The sequence below is a fragment of the Apodemus sylvaticus genome, chromosome 4 (assembly GCF_947179515.1).
Source record: "Apodemus sylvaticus chromosome 4, mApoSyl1.1, whole genome shotgun sequence".
Taxonomy (NCBI): domain Eukaryota; kingdom Metazoa; phylum Chordata; class Mammalia; order Rodentia; family Muridae; genus Apodemus; species Apodemus sylvaticus.
In genome coordinates this window covers 156,871,704-156,896,911 of record NC_067475.1, presented here as the reverse complement: position 1 = coordinate 156,896,911, position 25,208 = coordinate 156,871,704, and the positions used below count along the sequence as shown (strand labels likewise).

Sequence of the window (25,208 nt, the reverse complement as noted above, 5' to 3'; positions counted from 1 at the left end):
TTGGTGGTAATATCCATCTGTGATTTCTCTTGGACTTTGTAATCAAAGAAACACCTGAAGATTTAATAGACAGGGTTATATTCATTATTGACAACAGAAGAGTCGTGAGTAGTTCAATTCTCAGGATTATGTCCTTTCTGAGTACAAGTTTTCAGTGGAAGAAGTAGTGGATGATGAGCTTATTTGAATATCTCTTGTTTCCAAAATATTCTGAAAGTCAGTGATGCTTTAACCCAAGTGTTAGAATTTACTGTTTTCTAGAGAGCAATTTCCAAAGTAGAGTCCCTCCAATTTGCTTTATACCTCTAGCTCTTGTCTGTTGCCAAGTTAATTCAGAGAGCACCTCATAAATGACCAATATATTTGTATTATCTTTTGGCATGCCAGGATGTCACAAAGAATTGATTTGGTGTTTTTTTTCCCAAAGTTCTTGTTATCTATTTATATGTCCTATTAATATATGAAAGAACAGTGTATTTAACAGAAGAATTTAAATGGTTTCTCCTTAGCAGTAGTGAATCACAACATTCTTTTACACAATACTGACATTTCATGATATAGAAGGTCTTTTACTAGGTTTTGGCTCTTGAATGTATGGAGAGCTTGGCTATTTTACCCTCGGTTTTCTGTGTCAATGTCAAGTGCTGTTCTCTCTCTCTTATGGAGGTACCATCTCAAATTTTTCTATTTGTTGTTGCATGATGATGTTTCTAAGTCTATTTTTTTTCTCTTTGTGGAAACAATTGTTCCTAAATGAATTCAAAATCAGATGGACATGTTTAACTTTTGTGTTTTTAGAAACTGTCTCTCAGTTTTATACATTATAAATGCTACACAGAAGATGTCTTCTTTTTTTCACTATGAATATTTTCTGTATATCTGTTTTATAATGCCTGATAACAAATAGGTCTTAATGTAGGTATGAGCATTATTTTAACACTTTTGCTTAGTTATTACCCAGTTTTCCAGTGACTTCATACTGTCAGAAAGCTAGTGATTCCAGTGTAAGCATCTATCAGATTGAAATACTCCTATTTATCATGTACTATGACCAATGCTCATAAATAATACAGAAAATAAATAAACAGGAACTTGAGATGCATCATGCATGTACCTATATAATGACTTATTCAACTTGTTTTTTCAGATTTTTTTATGTTAAAATGGCATCTAGGGACTGGAGAAATGGTTCAGCATTTGAGATCTCTGGCTGCTCTTACAGAATCCCTGAGTTCAATTCTTAGCAGCCACATGTTTTCTCCCAACTATCTGTCATGGGATCAAATGCCCTCTTCTGGTGCATCTGAAGACCACTATGGTGTACTCATATACATAAAATAATTAAATAAATCATTAAAATAGTATCTAATTTGATTTTGATATTTGAAATGAATATGACAGAATCACATTGTGCTCAACAAAACGAAATTTTATAAAGATCTTGAGTGATGTATATATGCTTCCTTTTTATTAGGTTATGAATTTAGTAAGATTAAAAATATGTCTCCATTTATAAAAGCAGCTATTATTCAGCAGATATAATTATAATCTCAGAGTCTCACTTCTAAATAAGCTCACACTTTCTAGATCTTACTGTGGTTAACTAGTTCAACTCAACTGTTTCGTATCAAATACCATTCTAAGATGATTCAATATGGTTTTGCTAGTCTTCTCATTTCATTGCTCTGCTTGGCCTCAAACTAATTTGGTCAAATTATTTTAATCTTCTGTCTCCTTATACTCTGACTACAGCAATTTACTGAATTATGCACATGAGTATCTGAAATATAGCAGGTGTATATTACTTATCTAAGATATCATTTGCCTTTGTTAATATAGGATACACTTGAAGAATAAATGTTTAGAAAAAGTAAAAATGTGGAATCTAGAATAGAATGACACTCTATTATGTGTCAAAATATGGTCAATGATCTGCTATTGACCCAAAATGACTGATATCAGTACACATTCTGTGGGACAATAGAGACAGAATGAATCAGAACCCAGTAAGAAATCTGTGAATATGGATTTTATTAACAATACTCATGTGATTAATATGCTTGTTATAATAATATGTTGAGCTTTTATATTTTAATGTTATCTTAGCAACCACAAACTGCCTCTGAGATTATAATTATATCTTGTGAATAAAGGCTTATATCTTGATTAAATTTATTGGAATACTAAGAAGGAAAAGAAAGATGATAGAATGTCCTTAGATTTATGTTTTATTAATGTGTGCCTTACACATTACAAACAAAATACAAATTAAACTAATTTAAGATTAGTCTTAAAATCTTGAATTAAATAAAATATCAAAAGTTGGAAAGGAAGTCATAGGGCACATACAGGTTTTGCAACTTGTTACAAGAGTATCACAGAGATTGAACAAGGTGACGTTCAACACTAGTATTTACTTGTTGACTTACCTTATAAGGTCTTGGTAGATCAGGATTCTGGTACCTTAGCTTAAGCAACCCGATCATCTGCAGCAAATGTAGACACCATGCTCCTAGACTAACATATTTTATTAAATAGATTATACTTGAAGATATTACTGCAGCAGAAGATAAAATAACAATCAAGATGACAGCTACAACCGGAGAGTGATGGTCATTAAGCATTGAGCAGATAAAAGGAAATTGTCCCTCTCGACTTGCAGAGTAGAATAATCTTGATGCAGAAACTATTCCACAAGAAGCAGAGCCGACTAGGAAAGCTGAGATCACCAAAGAAACTAGCCATTGCATGGAAGGAAAGACTCTGGTCATCCATGTGACACCAACAGAATCTACAAAAGTTAAATGAAAAGTCAGAATGTCAAAGTTATTTTTTGCTTGATAGAAAACAAAAGAGCATTCCTTAATTTTGCTGTAGCCATACAGTTTATAATGTGACTTGGCAAATTATTTCTTGGAGGATTCTCTTACTGCTTGAATATGTTTTGTTGTGTGATTGTTTCCATCCAATAAAGAACATAAGAAGCAGATATTTGTGAACTTCAAGACAACTCAATGGCATAAAAATGAATTCTTGCTCCCCTGATTGTTATGGTGCCAATCTCATATATTAGCAAAACCCACCTCTTTGTCAATAATAGTTCAGAAAAAAAAGGACATCCTATTTGTGGAACTCTGGCAATGCATGATAGAGATATTCCAGTACAAATGGTCTAAAACTAAACTACTATACTGTAGAATGAGTTGCAAAATTGTGTAATACCATGTCTCCCTCAAATAACTTTCTTTAAAGTTATTGTGTTGCAGATATACTTGTAAATACTCCAATCCAATGTCTTCTTTGAGTAAGTGCTTTTTGCCAAACCTTCCTTATGCATCTATGTCATTTTATAATCATCTACATGAGAATGAAGCTATCCTAAAGAAAAACTATGTGTGTCTCTTCCTTTGATTAACAGACTATTCAAAAATCAATGGCCCTCCTGTGGAATAGAATTTTACCCAATATTTTCATAGAAGAGAAGACTGAAGCTTTGGTTCCAACCAGAATAGGTATATACTCCTCAGGAAAGGGTTTTATATATTTCTGACAACTTATCAGGATAAACAAAGCACAGTCAATGATCAATATGTTATGAAGGCTTCACACTCCTAGTGGGATTATGATGACTAATTTTTGAAGTGCAGATCATGAAAATTGCCACTCATATTTATTTCATCACTGCTCACATTAATAACATACCATCGACCATAACAGTGAGCTGCAATGTGGAAAATGAGTCTGAGAACTGGCTGTGACTCACTTGTCTGTCCAATTGCAGATGGTTGCAAATTATAGCCTTATCTAAATTTTCGGCACTCATTTCTGCATCTAAGAAACTAAGAATCTCTTGCCTATTTGGACAGCTGGACTTATGTAAAGACGTAGTGAAAGATAAAGCATCAGTGCATAGTATCTATCAGTGTGTTCTTGCTTTGCGTATTCATACATCTTCTCATCTTTTTCTTTACTCATGTCCTCATCTTTTTATTTCCTTTATTTTAGTTTTTGTTGCTAAATGTACTATTTGTTCTGTAATTAGTTGTTAAAATGTGATTGATTATTTTTAATAGATGATTTATGCAATTGTGTTCTCCTGGATTCCTTGAATGGTCCAAAACATAAATATCTGATATCACTCTAGTATAACCAAAATATTTGCAGGTCATGAAATTTATTCCTGTTGGACACAGTTCAATGGTGCCATATGAAAATGCTGAGTGCTTGTGGGAAAACTTTAAGAAAATAGGAGTCCTGTGACCTCAGTTTCTTCAAAACACAGAATTTTTCTCAGAATGTGTTTTCTTACTCAAGTGATTCTTTTCAATCCTCAGCACATAAATTTCCTGATCTTTTGAAAAAAAGGACACTATTACATGAGACTTTAGTCCACTTCAATTTTAGGTCTGACTGTCCCAGTTTCATATAGCTTAAAAGAACATTAAATTGACCCATGTTTTTCCCCTCGGGTACAGAGAGGTTTTTATTTCCTATTTACCTTACTCCAACATACCTGAAGACATGATTTCCTGGGATGTCAAAACTGTCAAGTATGATATATTAGTCAGTAAGTATACCACAGTCACAGTGGATAGCCCGTAAATTAATGTTTTAGGAATATCTGTTGGCCTTTTTATTTCTCCTAAAACAAGAAAGAAACACATTAGAAAAGGAAACACTTGGCATGTGAAGTTTCCAAAGTTCCATGTCCTGGATTTAGTGGCATTAGGTCTTTAATAAAGTAATTATTTTTTGTCACTATGGATTGCCTAAGTCTTCCTTTTACTGAGACAGCAGCATTGATGGCTTAGCTACCCAACACGTGTACTCATGTATTCAGTGAGTCTAAGGAATGTAAAATAGTGCTGGGTTATCATCAATACTTTTTCAACACAGGAGTCTAGACATATGCACTTTGTTTCAGGTATGTATTGTTGAACAAATTGTCTGATGAGACAATATGAAAGACACCATTTTGTTCATTCATAATCGGCAATCTTATCTAATAACTCTATAAGGTTCATATTATAATTTCGTAAATGGCATTACGTAGTGTGGTCTCTGATATCCACTGCCATTCAGACAATGTTCCCAAAGCTCAGACTCTCGAGTTGTGGGTTATGATCATGTATGAGGCCATTTAGCTGAAAGTGGGGATCACGAGAAGTTGGCAACAATAATAGGTTTTTGGAGATGCAATGCCAAATATTAATTCAAAATCAAACACATAACAATCTTGAGGAATTTATCATAGTGCTCAAGGGTTTTGATAATGCAACTTTACTACAGCCAAGTAAATGAAGGTATAACACAGGCACATTGCACAGTTCATGGTTGTCACCCTGCTGAGTATCATCAACAAATGCCAATCCTGATACCTCAGCTCACCATCTCTATTTATTTCTAAGCTCTGGCTGTCCAAGTTTGTCCTCCCCCCAGCATTAGATGAGTTTTCCTCTTGGCGAACATTCTCACCAGTATGAGTTGCACTTGAATCATAGCCATTTAGACAAGTGTAAGATTGAAACTCAAAGAAATTTTGAGTTACATTTCCCTAAGGACTAAGGATGTTGAACACTATTTTAAGCTCTCAGCCAAATGAGTTTCTTCTATTGAGAACTATGTATTTACATCTGTACTACATTTTTTAATTAGATAATTTGATTTTTTAATACTATGTTTCATTATTTCTTTATATATTTTAGATAGTGTCCTTCAATTGGATGTAAAGCTAGAAAAAAGTCTTCTCCCATTGTGTAGTTACCAGTTCCTCTACATGATGCTGCCCTTCACCTTATAGAAGTCTTTTAGTTTTATGAAGTCTCATTTATTAATAGTTGATCTTAGGGACAGTGTTAGTGAAGTTCTGTTCAGTAATGCATCTTTTTGGCATGATAGGACACCATATCCTATAACAAGTACACTTGCTTAAACATGTCATTTTCCCCCTATTCATACTAGTTTCAAATTGGAAACATCTGATATTTACTTCAACAGAAGAATGGATAACAATAATGTGGCAAGGTAACTGAGGTCCAGAATGATAAATATGGCTTAGATTTTATTATATGTGGATATTAACCATTATATAAATGATAAGCAAGCTATAATCCTTTGACATGTAGATATTATATGTAAAGGAAGGATCTGGGAGACACATATATTTCCCTGAGATGGGGAGAAATAGAATACAATAGATTCTTAAATTTACTGAGACCATAGAGTGGGATGGAATCAGAAGGATACAGGGAGCAGAGTGGTTAGCATTTGGAAATGGTCTCTGCCATCTTAGCTCCCAGACATACCAGACAGGCAATACCAGGTACACAGAGATATCCCAAGTATCTTGTGACACAGCCCACCAGACTTCTGTCTGCACGCAAGGACTGGGCAGCTCTGCATATTATCTGTGTGCCAGGCCTGTTGGGGGATGTTTGCCCTGCAGAATGATCAGCACTTGGAAGGGGTCCGCGCTGCCTCTGCCATCTTGGCTCCTGGATAGACAAGACAGGCAACACCAGGTACACAGAGATAACCTGAGTATAACATTGCTTGGGGCAAGGCACACCAGGGTTCAAATGCGCCCAAGAGTAGGGGACCCTGCCATCAATCTGTGACAGGGGAAACCCAGTCACCCAGAGGTGCAGAAATAGACTTACAGGCAGGCTCACAGGAGGTTCAAGCACCAGCCAGTGACAACAGAAACAACTAATGCCAGAGATAATCAGATGGCAAAAGGCAAACATAAGAATGTTACTAACAGATTATTAGCTTAAGATCTCTGGGAGTGCAAACCGTCAGGGATCTGCCAGCGCCCAGGACCTGAGCACATAAGCAGTTCATTTACCAGCCCGCTGGTCCTGGGGCCTGTGTTCTGTGTGGAGAGCAGCAGAGGGAGAGACTCCCCATGGCCATATTTGCTGCCTGCCAAAGCAGAAAAGCATCACTAGCAGGTCAGTTGTAGGGCCTGTGTCCTGCACAGAGAACAGCTGAGGGAGCAACTCCTCCCCGCAGCTATCTTCCTGACCTGCTGGGGCAGAAACACTTTACTAGATACTGTATTATCCCCAGCTTAAGATCTCTGGGGGTGCAAACCACCAGGGATTTGCCTGCGCCCAGGACCTGAGCACATAGATGGTTCATCTGCCAGCTTGCCAATCGTGGGGCCTGTGTCCTGAGTGGAGAGCAACAGAGGGAGAGTCTCCCCACAGCCATATTCGCTACCTACCAGGGTAAAAAAGCATCACTAACAGGTCAGTCTTGGGGCCTATGTCCTGCGCAGAGAGCAGCAGAGGGAGCAACTCCCAGCGGCCACCTTCGTGGCCTGCCAGGGCAGAAAAGCATCACTAGGGACTGTATTATCCTGAGCTTAAGATCTCTGGGGGTTCAAACCGCCAGAGGTGTGCCTGTGCCCAGGACCTGAAAACATTAGTCGTTCATCTGCCAGCCGGTCATGGGTCTGTGTCCTACATGAGAATCAACAGAGGGAGTAAGACCCCATCACCACCATCTTTGCTCCATGACAGAGCAGTCCATGAACACCTGGTTCACCTTGACAACCCAAGTATAACATTGCTTGAGGCAAGACTGAGCAGGGCTCCAAAGGCACAAAAGAGAAAGACAGCATATCAGTAATATGTGCCAGAGGAAACTCAGTAATCCTGTGTCACGGAAATAGCCTTAAAGGTCCACAGTAGGTTGAAGCAGCAGACAGTGACAATAAGACCAGCTAACACCAGTAAGAACTAGATGGCTAAAGGCAAACATAGGAACAGGACTAACAGAAACCAAGGCCTTATGGCAGCATCTGAACCTAATTCTCCAACAACAGCAAGTCCTGGATACCCCAACACAACAGAAAAACAAGAGTTGGATTTAAAATCACTGGTAAGGATGCTGTTAGAGGAAGACATGAAGGACATAAATAAATCTCTTAAAGAAATTCAGGAGAAAAACGGTCAAAAGCTTGAAGCCCTTACAAGGGAAACACAAAAATCACTTAAAGAAATTCAGGAGAATATGGGTCAGAATAAGGAGGAAATGCAAAAATCACTTAAAGAAATACAGGAGAACTTTGATCAACAGGCAGAAGTCATGAAAGAGGAAACACAAAAATCTCTCAAAGAATTGCAGGAAAACAAACAAGCAAATGACACAACTGAGCAAAAACTTCCAGGATCTAAAAACAGAAGTAGAAACAACTAAGAAAGCACAAAAGGAGACAACTTTGGAGATAGAAAACCTTGGGAAGAAATCAGGGGCCATAGATGCAAATATCAACAACAGAATACAAGAGATAGAAGAAAGAATCTCAGATGCCAAAGATACCATAGAAACCATGGACACAACAGTCAAAGAAAATAAAAAATGCAAAAAGCTGGTAACCCAAAACATCCAGGAAATCCAGGACACAATGAGAAAGCCAAACCTAAGGATTATAGGTATTGATGAGAGTGAAGATTTACAACTGAAAGTGCCAGCAAATATCTTCAACAAAATTAGGGAAGAAAACTTCCCTCACCTAAAGAGAGAGATGCCCATGAATATACAAGAATCCTACAGAACTCCAAATAGACTGGACCAGAACAGAAATACTTCCTGTCACATAATAATCAAAACCCCAAATATACTAAACAAAGAAAGAATACTTAGGGCAGTCAGAGAAAATGGACAAGTAACATATAAAGGAAGACCTATCAGAATTACACCAGACTTCTCACCAGAGACCATGAAAGCTAGAAGATCCTGGGCAGAGCTCAGGCAGACTCTAAGAGAACACAAATGCCAGCCAAGACTACTATACCCAGCAAAACTCTCAATCACTATAGATGGAGAAACCAAAATATTCCATGACAAAAACAAATTTACACAATATCTTTCCACAAACCCAGCCCTACAAAGGATGATAGGGAGAAAACACCATTACAACAAAGGTAACCATACCCTGGAAAAAGCAGGATATTAAACTTCTTTCATCAAACCCAAAAGAAGATAACCACACAAGTATAAAATTAAAATCAAAAATGATAGGAAGCAATAACCACTACTCCTTAATATCTCTTAACATCAATGGTCTCAAGTCCCCAATAAAAAGACATAGACTAACAGACTGGTTAAGTAAACAAGACCCTACATTTTGCTGCATACAGGAAACACACCTCAGTGTCAAAGACAAACACTACCTTAGAGTAAAAGGCTGGAAGACAATTCTACAAGCAAATGGTCTCAGGAAACAAGCCAGAGTAGCCATTATAATATCAGATAAAATTGACTTTCAGGCTAAAGTCATCAAAAGAGACATGGAAGGATAATTCTTGCTGGTCAAAGGAAAAATCCAACAAGAAGAAATCTCAATCCTGAACATCTATGCTTCAAATAAAAGGGCACCCTCATTCATAAAAGAAACTTTACTAAAGCTTAAAGCATACTTTGCACCTAACACAATAATTGTGGGTACTTCAACACTCCACTCTCAGCAATGGACTGATCAGGAAAACAGAAATTAAACAAGGAGACATTGAAACTTTGGACCAATTGGATTTAACAGATATATATAGAACTTTTCATCCCAAAGCAAAAGAATATACCTTTTTCTCAGCACCTCATGGTACCTTCTCAAAAATCAATCATATAGTTGGTCACAAGACAAACCTCAATAAATATAAGAAGATTGAAATAATCCCATGCCTCCTATCAGATCACTATGGAGTAAAAGTGGTCTTTAATAGCAATAAAAACAACAGAAAGCCCACATACACATGGAAACTGAACAATACTCTGATCAGTGAAACCTTGGACAAGGAAGAAATAAAGAAAGAAATCAAAGAGTTTTTAAAATTTAACAAAAATGAAGGCACATCATACCCAAATCTATGGGACACAATGAAATCAGTACTAAGAGGAAAACTCATAGCTTTGAGTGCCTCCAAAATAAATTGGAGAGAGCATACACTAGAAGATTAATGGAACAACCGAAAGCCCTGGAACAAAAAGAAGCTAATTCACCCAGGAGGAGGAGAAAACAGGAAATCATCAAACTCAGGGCTGAAATCATTCAAGTAGAAACTAAGAACCATACAAAGAATCAACAAAACCAGGAGCTGGTTCTTTGAAAAAAATCAACAAAATATATAAACCCTTAGCTAGACAAACCAAAGGGCACAGAGACAGTATCCAAATTAACAAAATCAGAAATGAAAAGGGAGATATTAAAACAGAAACTGAGGAAATTCAAAAAATCATCAGATCCTACTACAAAAGCCTGTACTCAAGACAACTGGAAAATCTGGAGGAAATGAACAATTTCTTAGACAGATACCAAATACCAAAATTAAATCAGGATCAAATAGATCATCTAAACTGACCCATAACCCCTAAAGAAATAGAAGGGGTCATAGGTAGCCTTCTGACCAAAAAAAGCACAGGACCAGATGCTTTCAGTGCAGAATTCTATCAGACCTTCAAAGAAGGTCTTAATACCAGTACTCTTCAAACTATTCCACCAAATAGAAACATAAGGAACACTAGCCAGCTCCTTCTACGAAGAAAGAATTACGCTGATAAAAAAAAAAAAAACAAAAAAAACAAAAAAAAAAAACAAAAAAAAACCACAAAGACCCAACTAAGAAAGAGAATTTCAGCCAATTTCCCTTATGAATATCAATGCAAAAATACTCAATAAAATTCTTGCCCACCAAATCCAAGAACATATCAAAACGATCATTCACCATGATCAAGTAGGCTTCATCTTAGGGATGCAGGGATGTTTCAATATACAGAAATCCATCAATGTTATCCACTACCTAAACAAACTCAAAGAAAAAAACCACATGATCATTTCATTAGATGCTGAAAAAGCATTTGACAAAATTCAACATCCTTTCATGCTAAAAGTTTTGGAAAGGGCAGGAATTCAAGGCCCATATCTAAACATAGTAAAAGCAATATACAGCAAACTGGTAGCCAACATCAAACTAAATGGAGAGAAAATTGAAGCAAACCCAGTAAAATCAGGGACTAGACAAGGCTGGCCCCTGTCTCCATATCTTTTCAATATAGTTCTTGAAGTCCTAGCTAGAGCAATTAGACTACCTAAGGACCTCAAAGGGATACAAATCCGAAAGGAAGAAGTCAAACTATCACTATTTGCTGATGATATGATAGTATAATTAAGTGACCCTAAAAACTCTACTAGAGAACTCCTACAGCTGATAAACAACTTCAGCAAAGTGGCTGGCAACAAAATCAACTCGAGCAAATCAGTAGCCTTTATATACTCAAAGGATAAGCAGACTGAGAAAGAAATTAGGGAAATTACACCCTTCATAATAGTGACAAACAGCATAAAGTATCTTGGTGTGACTCTAACAAAATAAGTGAAAGACCTATATGACAAAAACTTCAGATCTTTGAAAAAGGAAATCGAAGAACACCTCAGAAAATGGAAAAATCTTCCATGCTCATGGATTGGCAGAATTAATATAGTTAAAATGGCCATCTTGCCAAAGGCAATCTACAGATTCAATGCAATCCCCATCAAAATCCCAAGTCAGTTCTTCATATAGCTAAAAAGAGCAATTCTCAAATTCATCTGGAATAACAAAAAAACCCAGGATAGCTAAAACTATTCTCAACAGTAAAAGAACTTCAGGGGGATTCAGTATCCCAGACCTCAAACTTTACTACAGAGCAATAGTGATAAAAACTGCACGGTATTGGGACAATGTCAGGCAAGCAGATCAATGGAATAGGATTGAAGACCCAGAAACAAATCCAGACACCTATGGTCACTTGATCTTCAACAAAGGAGCAGAAAACATCCAGTGGAAAAAAGACAGCCTTTTCAACAAATTGTGCTGGTTCAATTGGAGGTCAGCATGCAGAAGAATGTGAATTGATCCATTCTGATCTCCTCGTACTAAGCTCAACTCCAAATGGATCAAGGACCTCCACATAAAACCTGACACACTGAAACTAATAGAAAAGAAACTGGGGAAGACCCTTGAGGACATGGGCACAGGGGAAACGTTCCTGAATAGAACACCAATAGTTTATTCTCTAAGAGCCAGAATAGACAAATGGTACCTCATAAAAGTACAAAGTTTCTGTAAGGCAAAGAACACTGTCAAAAGGACAAAACGTCAATCAACAGATTGGGAAAGGATCTTCACCAACCCTAAATCCTACAGAGGGCTAATATCTAATATATACAAAGAACTCAAGAAGGTAGAAACAAGAGAACCAAATAAGCCCAATAAAAATGGGGTACAGAGCTAAACAAAGAATTTTTACATGAAGAATTTCAGAGGACTGAGAAGCACCTTAAGAAATGTTCAACATCATTAATCATTAGGGAAATGCAAATCAAAACAACCCTGAGATTTTACCTCACACCAGTCAGAATGGCTAAGATCAAAAACTCAGGAGACAGCAGGTGTTGGCGAGGATGTGGAGAAAGAGGAACACTCCTCCACTGCTGGTGGGATTGCAAGATGGTACATCCACTTTGGAAATCACTCTGGCAGTTCCTCAGAAAATGACCCTTCTGGATAACCCCACTATACCACTCCTGGGCATATACCCAGAGGATTCCCCGGCATGCAATAAGGACGCATGCTCCACTATGTTCATAGCAGCCTTATTGGTAGTAGCCAGAAGCTGGAAAGAACCCAGGTGTCCCTCAATGGAGGAATGGATACAAAAAATGTGGTATATTTGCACAATGGAGTACTATTCAGCCATTAGAAACAATGAATTCATAAAATTCTTAGACAAATGGATGGAGCTGGAGAACATCATACTAAGTGAGGTAATCCAGTCTCAAAAGATCAATCATGGTATGCACTCATTGATAATTGGATATTAGCATAGAAACTTTGAATAGCCAAGGCATAATCCACATATTAAATGATGTCCACGAAGAACAGAGGAGTGGCCCCTCGTTCTGGAAAGACTCAGTGCAGCAGTATAGGGGAATACCAGAACAGGGAAGTGGGAAGGAGTAGATGGGGTGACAGGGGGAGGGAAGAGGGCTTATGGGACTTTTGGGGAGTGGGGAGCCAGAAAAGGGGAAATTATTTGAAATGTAAATAAAGAATATACTGAATTTAAAAACAAAAGAATGTTACTAACAGAAATCAAAGCAATATGGCAGCATCTGAACCCAATTCTCCGACAACAGGAAGTCCTGGATACCCCAACACACCAGAGAAACAAGATCTGGATTTAAAATCACGTATCATGTTGCTATTAAAGGATTACAAAAAGGACATAAATAAATCACTTAAAGAAATATAGGAGAACATGAGTCAAAAGGTAGAAGTCCTTACAAAGGAAACATAAAAATTATTTAAAGAAATGCAGGAGAATATGGGACAACAGATAGAAGCCAATAAAGAGGAAATGCAAAAATCACTTTAAGAAATAAAGGAGCACTTGGGTCAACAAGGCAGAAGACATGAAAGAGGAAACACATAAATCCCGTAACAAAATTCAGGAAAAGACAACCAAACAGGGGAAGGAATTGAACAAATCCATCCACATTCTAAATACTTTCTTCTATCCCTTGTATTCTGATACTGATGCTTGCATCTATGACTCCTGAATTCTTTCCAAGGTTTTCTATTTCCAGAGATGTCTCACTTTGTGATTTCTTTATTGTTTTTACTTCCAGTATCAGATCATGGATGGTTTTGTTCAGTTCCTTCACTTGATTGTGCTTTCCTGTAATTCTTTAAGATATTTTTGTGTTTCTTCTTCAAGGGCTTCTGCCTGTTGACCTATGACTTCTTATATTTCTTTAAGGGATTTTTATGTTGCAAAGATTTCCAACTTAAAGGGCCAGAAAATCTCTTCAAAAAAATTATATAAGAAAACTTCCCTAACCTAGAACAAGAGATGCCAATGAACATACAAAAAACTTTCAGAGCTCCAAACAGACTGGACCAGAACAGAAAGTCCTCCCAGCACGTAATAATCAAAGCACCAAATTCACTAAACAAAGAAAGAATATTAAAAGCAGTAAGGGAAAGGGGGCAAGTAACTTATAAAGGCAGACCTATCAGAATCACACCAGAATTTTCACCAGAGAAGATGAAAGCTAGAAGATCCTGGGCAGACCTCATACAGACCATAAGAGAACACAAATGCCAGCCCAGGCTACTATACCCAGCAAAATTCTCAATCATCATAGATGGAGAAACCAAACTATTCCATGATAAAGTCAAATTTACACAATATCTGTTCACAAATCCAGCCCTACAAGGGATAATAGATGGAAAATGCCAACACAAGGAAAGAAACTATACCCTAGAAAAAGCAAGAAAGTAATCTTCCAACAAACCCAAAAGAAGATACTCACATAAACATAAAAATAACATTAAAAAAAATAACAAGAAGCAACAATCACTAGTCCTTAATATCTCTTAACAATAATGGACACAACTCCTCAATAAAAACACATAGACTACAGAAATACTTTTCATGTAAATCTTCAATTTTATCAGAAAATGTTTGTAATTCCCTTTTAATTAATTCAGTACTGTTTTTATGTCTACCATTTTATCTGCATTATTTTTCATGATAATCTTCAATTTTAATATGACTTTCTATATATTTCCTCTATTTTATCAGAAATGATTTCAATGCATATCTTTGATTTTATCACAACTGTTTCTAATTCCAACTTCAATTAATTTAGAAAGAGTTTTTATATCTACCATTTTATATGTAAAATTTTCCATGAAATATCCAATTTTAACATGTTTGTATATATATTTCTTTAATTTTACCAGAAATATTTTCCAGGTAAATCTTCAATTTTATCTAAAAATATTTATAATTCCAACTTCAATCGACTTAGAATTACCTTTATTCTAAGAAATCATTTTATCAGCATAATTTCCATGATAATCCTTAATTTTAACATGATTTTCTATATATTTCTTCAATTTTATCAGAAATATTTTCCAGGTAAGTCTTTAAGTTTACCAGAAAATGTTTATAATTCCACTTTCAATCAACTTAGGAATTCTTTTATGCCTACCATTATTATACCTATATAAAATTTTCCATGATATTCTTCAATTCTAATATGTTTTCAACATTTTTCTACAATTTTATCAGAAATATTTTGCATGTAATTCTTCAATTCTATCACAAAATGTTTCTATTTCATATTTCAATTAATTTAACAATGTTTTACATGTCTACAACTTTCCTCTTTAATTTTCCATGAAAATTGCCAATTTTAACATGGTTTTCTATGTATCTCTCCTATTTTATCTGAAATTTTTTACATGTAAATCTTTAATTTTATCATAAATTGTTTTTACTTCCCTTTTCTTTTTTTCCCAAATTAATGTTTTATTTATAATGGCAAAAGTTTGCATAACCTGAATGTCTGCCTAAAAGCACAGTTTAGCAGTAAGAAGGAATTAACCACTGATTTTCATAACATTACTGACAATTCTCAAAACCAAAAAGCTGAACCCAAAAAATGAAGGATTAAAAGGAACATAGTGAGATATTTATTCCATTAGTCAGAAAGACCATTCTGAGTTACAGTGAAAGAACTGTCCCAGCTGTCGCCCATGTATATATGAACAACATTAACAGCAATAACATAATGGGTTATTGAAAAATAAAAGAAGAAAGCATAAAGATGAGAGAGGAACTTTTTATAATTATCCAGAAGAGTTAGTTGAAAGGGCAAATATGTATGGATATGATTATATTTTGCTATATTATATACAAGTTTTGCAAAAATTAAAAATAAATAAAATATTTATTGATTATGGTGGTGACTGCGTGGTATTTTTTAATATTTATAAGTGTTATTGGTTTGGTTTCTCTTTATAAATGAATACTAATTTAAACATAATTATATATTAAGATATATAATATATATTAAATTATAAATGTACATAAAATGTACAATTATGTGTTCCGGTAAATCTAGTATCTATTCAAAATGAGAAGCCAAATTAATAAAACAAAAATTTTAAATATTGTAAAATGCTATAAATATTGCGAATGATCAAAATACAGTCTGAACAATCAGATAAGATTTTTATGTATTTTCTAGAACATAATTTTTCTATAATTTTTGACTACATAGTCTTTTTTTAAATTTTTTTTATTCGATATAATCTATTTACATTTCAAATGATTTCCCCTTTTCTAGCCCCCCCACTCCCCGAAAGTCCCGCAAGCCCTCCTCTCCTCCCCTGTCCTCCCACCCACCCTTTCCCACTTCCCTGTTCCGGTCCCTTTTCAATGAGAAAACCAACAAAACCTTGAGCTTGTTTTTTGAGAAAATCAACAAGAGAGTTAAACTTTTTGCCAGAGTAACCAGAGGGTACAGAGACAATATCCACATTAACAAAATCAGAAATGAAAAGGGAGTCATAAAAACAGAAACTGAAGAAATTCAAAAAATCATGAGGTTTTACTACAAAAGCCCATACCTAAAAGTACTGAAAAATCTTGATGAGATGGATGATTTTTCTAGACAGATACAAGGTATCAAAGTTATATCAGGATCAGATAAACCTTCTAAATTGTCCCATAATCCCTAAGGAAATAGAAACAGTAATTAAAAGTCTCCCAACCAAAAAATCTCAAAGACAAGATGGTGCAGAATTTTATTGGACATTCAAAGAAGACCTAATACCATTACTTCTCAAATTATATCATAAAATAGAAACATAAGGAATACTACTGAATACATTCTATGAAGCCACAGATACATTGATACCTAAACCATACAAAAAGGAAATCACCCAACAAAGATAGAGAACTTCAGAACAATTTTCTTCATGAATATCAATGCATAAATACTTAATGAAATTCTTGCAAACTGTACCCAAGAATACATAAAAAATGATCATTTAACATGCTCAAGTAGACTTCATCCCAGGGATACAGGGATAGTTCAATATATGTAAATCCATCAACATAATCCACTAACATAAACAAACAAAACAATGATCTATAATCGCCTCATTAGATGCAGAAAAAGCCTTTGACTTCATGCTAAAAAGTATTGTCGAGATCAGGAAGTCAAGATCCTCCCTAAACATAATAAAAGCAATATTCAGCAAGCAAATAACTAACATCAAACTAAATGGAGAGAAACTTGAAGTAATCCCACTAAAATCAGGGACAAGACAAGGCTGTCCACTCTTCCCCTATCTATTCAATATAGTACTAGCCAGAACAATTAGACAAGCAAAGGAGGTCAAAAGATTTCAATTGGAAAGGGAGAAGTATTTTTAAAACTTTTTAAAATAAGATATATTCTTTATTTACATTTCAAGTGTTGTCCCCTTTCCTGGTTTACACCCCAAAATCCCTTAACCCATCATCCCTCTCTCTGCTCAGCAATCCACCTACTTAGGCTTCCCTGTCCTGGCATTCCCCTATACTGAGGCACTGAGCCTTCTCAGGACCAAGGGCCTCTCTTCCCTTTGATGTCCAAAAAGCCCATCCTCTGCTGCACATGCATCTGGAGCCATGGTTCCCTCCATGTGTTCTCTTTGGTTGATGGTTTAGTCCCTCGGAGCACTGGGAATACTGGATTGCTCATATTGTTGTTCCTCCTATGGTGCCGCAAACCTTGTCAGCTCCTTGGGTCCTTTCTCTAGCTCTTCCATTGTAAACCCTGTGCTCAGTTCAAGGATTGGCTGAGAATGTGCCCCTCTGTAGTTGTCATGCACTGGCAGATCCTCTCAGGTAGCAGCTATACCAGGCTCCTGTTAGCAAGCACTTGTTGGCATCCAGAATAGGGTCTGGGTTTTGTAACTGTATGTGGGATGGATCCCTAGTTAGGGCAGTCTATGGATAGTCTTTCCTTGGGTCCATACACCACACTTTGTCTCTGTGTCTCTGTGGGTATTTTGTTCACCACAGACTATCCATACTTGACAGATGATATCAGAGTATACTCAATTGACCCCTAAACTTCCACCAGAGAACTCTTAAACCTGATAAACAACTTCAGCAAAATGGTTGAATAGAAAATTAACTCAAAAAAATCAGTACCCTTCTTCTACTTAAAAGATAGAGAGGATGGTAAAGAAATTAGGGAAATGACACCCTTCACATTAGTCACAAATAATAAGATATATTTTGGTGTGGCACTAACCCATCAAGTGAAGGGTCCACATGACAAAAACGTCAAATCTCTGAAGAAAGAAATAGAAGAAGTCCTCAGAAGATGGAAAGATCTCTCATGCTCATGTATTGACAGGATTAATATAGTAAAAAATAATCATCTTACCAAAAGTAATCTATGGATTCAGTATAATCCCCATGAATATACCAATTCAATTCTTCACAGAGATAGAAAGAGAAATTCTCAGATTTATCTTGAATAACAAGAAACCCAGGATAACAAAAACTACTATTGACAATAAAAGAACTTCTGGGTAAATCACCATTCATGACCTCAATCTATACTACAGAGCAATAGTGATAAACACTGCATTGTGTTAGTACAGAGACAGGCAGGACGATCAATGGAATAGAATTGAAGACTCAGAAATTAACCTACATAACTTTGATCACTTGATCTTTGACAAAGAAGCTAAAACCAGTGGAAAAAAGACATCATTTTCAGTATATGGTGCTAGCTCACCTGTCTGTCAGCATTTAAAACAATGCAAATTTAACCATTCTTATCTTCTTGCACAATGCTCAAGTCCAAAATCAAGGATCTCCACATATAAGCAGATATGATAAACATAATTGAAGAGAAAGTTAGAAACAACCTTGAACACATTGGCACAGGGGGTAATTTCATGAACAGAACTCCAGTGACTTATGCTCTACCATCAACAATTGACAAATGGGACTTCATAAAATTGAAAAGCTTCTGTAAGGCAAAGGACCCTGTCACTATGACAAAATGGCAACCCACAGATTGGGAAAAAAATCTTTACCAACCCTACATCTGATTGACTGCTAATATCTAAAATGTACTAGGAGCTCAAGAAGTTAGACTCCAGAGAACCCAATAACCCTATTAAAAATGGGGTACAGAGCTAACTAAAGAATTCTCAACTGAGAAATGCCAAATGCCCGAGAAGCACCTAAAGAAATATTCAACAACTTTAGTCATCATAGCAATGCAAATCAAAATGAGCTTGAGATTCTGATCAGAGTGGCTAACATAAAATGCTCAGGTGACAGCAGATGCTGACGAGGTTGTGGAGAAAGAGGAACACTCCTACATTGCTGATGGGATTGCAAGGTGGTGCAACCTCTCTGGAAATCAGTCTGCAGGTTCCTCAGAAAATTGCAAATAGTTTTATCTGAGGACCAAGCAATACCACTCCTGGGCATATTCCCAAAATATGCTCCAACATATAACAAGAACACATGCTCCACTATGTTCATAGCAGCCTGATTTATAATAGCCAGGAGATGGAAGAACCGAGATGTCGCTCAAAAGAGGAATGGATACAGAAAATGTGCTAAATTTCACAATGGAGAACTACTTAGCTATGAAAAACAATGAGTTCATAAAATTTGCAAGCAAATAGATGTAATTTGAAAATATCATCCTGAGTGAGGTAACTCAGTCACCAAAAACTATGCATGGTATGTACTCATTGTTATTAGCAAAAAAAAAAAAAAGAAGCTCAGAATACTCAAGATACCATTCACAGACCATATGAAACCCATGAAGATAGAGAACCACACCAAGGTGTAAATGTTGCAGTCCTACTTAGAAGAAAGAAGAACATGATCCCAGGATGTAGAGGAAGAGAGTGATTTGGGAGGGAGAGAGGAGGGGATGGAAAAAGAAGGGTCTGTTCAGATATGGGAGGAGGAGATTGGGGAGAAATACAGAAGGTCAGGGATTTGAAAGGAGGAGAGTAGCAGTAGGGGAGGGCGAACTGGGAGTAACTACTATAAATTCCCAGATTCCAGGGAATCTGTTTTAGGATTGCCAACAATGTTTGGGATGTTTTAAGGACCCAACAGAGAAGTCATTAGCTGAAATACCCAACAAAAGGGAGATAGAACCTGTAGAGACAATATCCAGTGGATAAGCATGGCCCCCTAGTTGGGGGATGGGGCTATCCACCTCAAAAATACTAATCCAGAATTCCTCCTGTCTACAGGAAATACAGGGACTAAGTGTGGAGGAAAGACTGCAAAAAAGGATATCCAGAGATTCCCCAATCTAGTGATTCATCCTGTCTGTACACACCAGATACTATTGCTGATACCAGGAAACGCTTGGAAGAGTCTAGTATAGCTGTCCTGTGAGAGAGTCTGCCAGAAACTGAACAATACAGATGCTGAAATTCATACTTCAGACAGAGCACGGGGACCCCAATGGAGATGTCAGGGCAAGGACTGAAGGAGCAAAAACACTCACTGTCACTAGATGATAAAACATTTAAAATATAAATGGTACTAGTTAAAATGGATGACAAATTATGTATGGTCATGACAGTATCTATTAGTTCTCCAAAATTAGATTGCAACTTCTGTTCAATCACATTAAATTACAAACAGAAGCTTTTTTAGAACTATAAATCTTATTTTAAAATTCATACCATTTAAAATATAAGAGGGTGATCAGCAAAACTGGATGTAACATTATAAATCTATCCTTTTTATAAAAATTAAACAATGGTTGAATCAAAGGTTTAGGAATAAAACTTAATATGCTGAATTTACCAGTCATTTTTGTCATTTAAATTAAAATGTGGGAATAGTATTGCATATTTAATAGGTTGAAACAACCATTTAGAAAAAAATGTACAAAACCATAACAGTATATTTATGTTAATAGAAAATGTAAAAGAAAATATCTTCTGGGCATAACCTGGTAGCTGCACATTTGAACTCAAACCATTAGTTATATTGAATACAAAACTGCAACAAATCTCAGCATGAAGAGGGAAGTTGTGCATACAATCCAATCTCTAGTTATGGAACAATAGACAATTCTGAATATGTTGGATGACAAAGTAAGGACTCATCTGGTAGACAAGGGTGAAGACTTTCTGAATATAACAGAACTACGGTAGTAATTAAGACCTACAAATGATGAATATGACCTTGTGACATTTAAAAACGCCTGCAAATATCAAATAAGCAAAACCATTTGTACAGCAAAGAAAATCATCAAAACAATGAAAATGAAGCTGACAAAATTGAGAAAAACCTAATTAGCTTTATGTCTGACAGAGAAGTGATGTTAGAGTATACATAAACACTTTAAAAGGTTAGAAGAGAGCAACAGAAAATGAAGTTTTAAACTATGGGGAATGGTGAGAGGGCAAGATAGGTGAGGGAATAGTGGAAGGGAGAAATAACATTAAAGGCCATTAAAATGTCTGTACAAATACCTGTGACTGTAGGGGCTTCCTAATGTAGCAATATATTTACCCACACACTCAGTGAGAGAGAGAAGGATAGAGAGAGGTATAGAGAGTTAAAATGGCATTGCACTGTTATTATATAACAATACAAATACTAGAGAAAATAAACAAAAAATTCTGATAACAATGATGAGTGAATTTTTTGAGCTCTCGATAAGCAACTTTCCATAACATTCTCAACCCCACACCCCTCCAAAAAATTTACTAGCTACTGCCAAAGCTGTTGTTGAAAATACCACATGCTTGAGTTATAAAATATGAAGACATAAAGCAAGTTTCAGTGCTATTTTTTCAAGGTTCTGGAAGGATCTAGGACCAGACTTCAGAGAAAAAAAAATGTAATTATCAGTTTACCAAGCTGTGCAACCTGTAAGCAACTGAAACAACTGGCCTGCATAGAGTCCTCACTGGTACAGTAGTGCCAAAAACATCATAAATGTAATCATACTTTTTGCTGATTGAAATACATATCTTGGAAAAAAACTGTATGGGATTGATACAGAGACAGACAGGAAGATCAATGGAATAGAATGGAAGACTCAGAAATGAAACCACACACCTATAGTCACTTGATCTTTGACCAAGGAGATAAAACCATCCAGTGTAAAAACAACAGCATTTTCAACAAATAGTATTGGTTCAACTGAATGTCAGCATATAGAAGAATGCAAATGAATCCATTCTTATCTCTTTGTACAAAGCTCAAGTTCAAGTGAATCAAGGACCTCCACATAAAACTAGATACACTTAAATTAATAGAAGAGAAAGTCGGGAAGAGCCTCAAATACTGAGCACAGGGAAAAAGTCCCTCAAGGGAGCAAATACCGAACCAAATTGTAGAGGACAGATTGTAGCAAAGGCCATCCAGAGACTTTCCCACCTGGGGATCCATCCCATATAGATTCATCAAATCCAGACACTATTGTGGATGCCAAGATGTGCATGCTGACAGGAGCATGATAAAGCTGTCTCTTGAGAGGCTCTTTCAGGACCTGACAAATACAGAGGTCTTTGCAAACATTGGACTGAGCATAGGGTCTCCAATGGTGGGGTTAGAGAAAGGATGGAAGGAGCTGAAGATGTTAGCAACCATAGGAAGAAGAAAAATATCAACCAACCTGACCCCCAGATTAGTTGGGGTTCCAGGTGGTCCACATGGTCCAGGTTAGTTTGTGGTTTAGTCCCCGGGAGCTCTGTACCACCCAAGAAGTACACATGGAGGGACCCATGGCTCCAGCTGCATAAGTCCAGTAAGATATATGAGGAATAAATTTTATCTGGTTTTTTACTGTTTCTAGTAACACATATACAAGAAATCACAATTTAGATTTCAATATAAACACACTGAGAGTGATGGTGACCCACAGGAAGCATGAGAGTGGGTATTTCTGGGAAGAGAACAAAGTTTCCAAGCTGAGGTGAAGTATATTAAAATCTGAGACTTGCAATAGCTTTATAAATATAATCTTACTAATGGATTCCTTATATAATTACTAAATTCAAGATGGTTGGATTATATGAAATAAAATTGAGAATATAGTACAACCTTTTTTGAAAATTCTTAGCATTCCCAAGTTTTATACAGAAGATAGGACTTGAGGAAAGGTAAAATCTATACAGCCTACATGTATGAGTATACATGAGTGTTTTAATCAAATAGTGTTATAGAGAAGATTGAATTTCACTACAAAACATGATATAAACATATTAGCCTTTCCTCCAAGTTCTATGCTTATTTTATTAGTGGATTTACCCATTATTGACAATCCCTTCTGTGTAATGCCAAATAGTTTTAAGAATAGATTTACCTGATAGGACGATGATGACTGCTGCTCCTATATATGAATAGTATACTTGGAGAATGGCATCAATAAACTGTGAAATATTAGGAAGTTCAGCGTCCAAAGCATTCTCAAACCTGGACACATTCTCCTTTTTGCCATTCACTAACAGCACAATCCCAGTCAGAGAAATGAAGCCAAGAACACTCAACTTCATTATACTGCTGACAGTATTAAACCAAGCTACAGTTTTTATCCCTTGAGCACCGAGAATTCCAAATGACCACAAAATAGCCAAAGCCAGACATTTCTTTGCTAGCTCTGGAGCAGGGCACCCAGAATAGAAACACTGGATTATAGTAGTAGCTATTAGCAAACACTGAGCACTGATGCTTAGAAAATGGGTCAAAAGACTAATCCAGAGATTGAGAAAAGCAACGGAGGATCCAAGAGATCTTTTGAGGAAATAATAAGGTGCTCCACTCACAGGAAAGGTGGTTCCCATCTCTGCAAGACAGAGAGCATTCATTATGCTCAGAAGGCCACATCCTGCCCAAATACTTAAGAAGACAGGGATGTTCAGTGAGGAGTATTGTAACACACCTTTAGGAGAAACGAAAATCCCTGTCCCCAAGGTGGTACTAATTAAGATCATGCTTACATGGAAAAATCCTAGTGCCCTCAAGAGTTGCATGGCTATGCCTTTTTGCTCTATTTAAAAAAATGAAAAATAGAGTTTTTCTTTATGATGCTTTTCTATCAATTTGTGAAAAACCCTGTCAAACAGGCTGTTGCCTTTGCTAAAGCATTTGTCCTTTATAAAAGGTCTTACAATCTGAATCTAACTTGGGTTTGATAATATTTAACTTCTGAATTATTCTGAGGAATTGTGACTTCTTTCTAAAACCATACCAAACAGATTTCTTGTTAATAAATTTTTTATTACTTTTATTTTTTTACAGTCCACTCGTTGCCCTTCTTCTGCTTGCCCTCCCTCAGCACCTCATACCATTCCTCCTGGCCCCTGTCTTCAAGAAAATGTTCCCCTTGCCCTCCCACAGCCCTCCACATTCCCTGGGACCTAAAGGAATCTCTCAAGGGTCAGGCGCGTCTTCTCCCACTGAGGCCAGACCAGGCAGCCAGCTTCAGTATATGTGTCTGGGAGCCTTGGACCAGCTAGTATATGCTACCTGTTTGGTGGCTCAGTGTCTTAGAGATCTTGGTGGTGCAGGTTAGTTGAGACTGCTTGGTCTTCTTATAGGGTCACCCTCCTCCTCAGCTTCTTCCAGCCTTTCCCTAATTGAATCACAGGGGTCCCCAACTTCACTCCAATGGTTGGTTTTACGTATCTGCTCCTGTCTCAGTCAGCTGATTTTTGGGCCTCTCAGAGGACAGCTATGCTAGGCTCCTGTCTGTACGTTCACAAAAGCATCAGTAATGGTGTCAGGCTTTGGAGCCTTCCCTTGTTATATGTCCCAATTTGAGCTGGTCACTGGATCCCCTTTCCCTCAGTCTCTTTTCCATGTTTGACCCTGTAGTTCTTTTATAGACAGGAACCATTCTGGTTCAGAGTTATTGACTGTGGGATGGCGATCGCATCCCTCCACTTGATGCTAATGGAGGTATTTCTATTGGAAGTTGATTCTCCATGTTCTGTCTCCCCACCGTTGGGCATTTTATCTAATGCTCCCCCCTCCTTTGAGTCCTGGGAGTGTCTCACCTCCTGGGTCTCTGGTACTTTTTAGCCTGTCTCCTCACCTCCCAGCCCCTGGAGTTTCATATTTCCATTCATTCTGCTGGCCCTCCAGGATTCTCTCCTGTCTCCTCCCCCATACCTGATTATGTCCCCCTTTTTCCTTCCACCTCCCTCTCCTACCCAGGTCCCTCCCCCCCCCCCCCGCCCCCGTGTATGGAACTAGAAAATATCCTGAGTGAGGTAACTCAGACCCAAATGGACATGCATGGTATGTGCTCACTAATTAGTGGATAATTGCCAAGAGTACAGACTAGCTGGGATACAGTCTAT

General features: G+C 36.8%; 1 protein-coding gene across 1 annotated transcript in view; it reads right to left on the bottom strand.

Annotated features, from left to right (window-relative positions):
• LOC127682424 (solute carrier family 7 member 13-like) overlaps positions 1-23,876 on the bottom strand; it is a 32,689-nt gene extending 8,813 nt beyond the window's left edge. The window contains exons 1-3 of the mRNA XM_052178798.1: positions 23,210-23,876; positions 4,514-4,642; positions 2,430-2,791 (exon numbers count right to left, since the gene is read on the bottom strand). Coding sequence (XP_052034758.1) covers positions 2,430-2,791; positions 4,514-4,642; positions 23,210-23,876 — 1,158 coding nt within the window. The remainder of the gene's footprint in view (positions 1-2,429; positions 2,792-4,513; positions 4,643-23,209) is intronic.
• Positions 23,877-25,208: the final 1,332 nt, after the last annotated feature.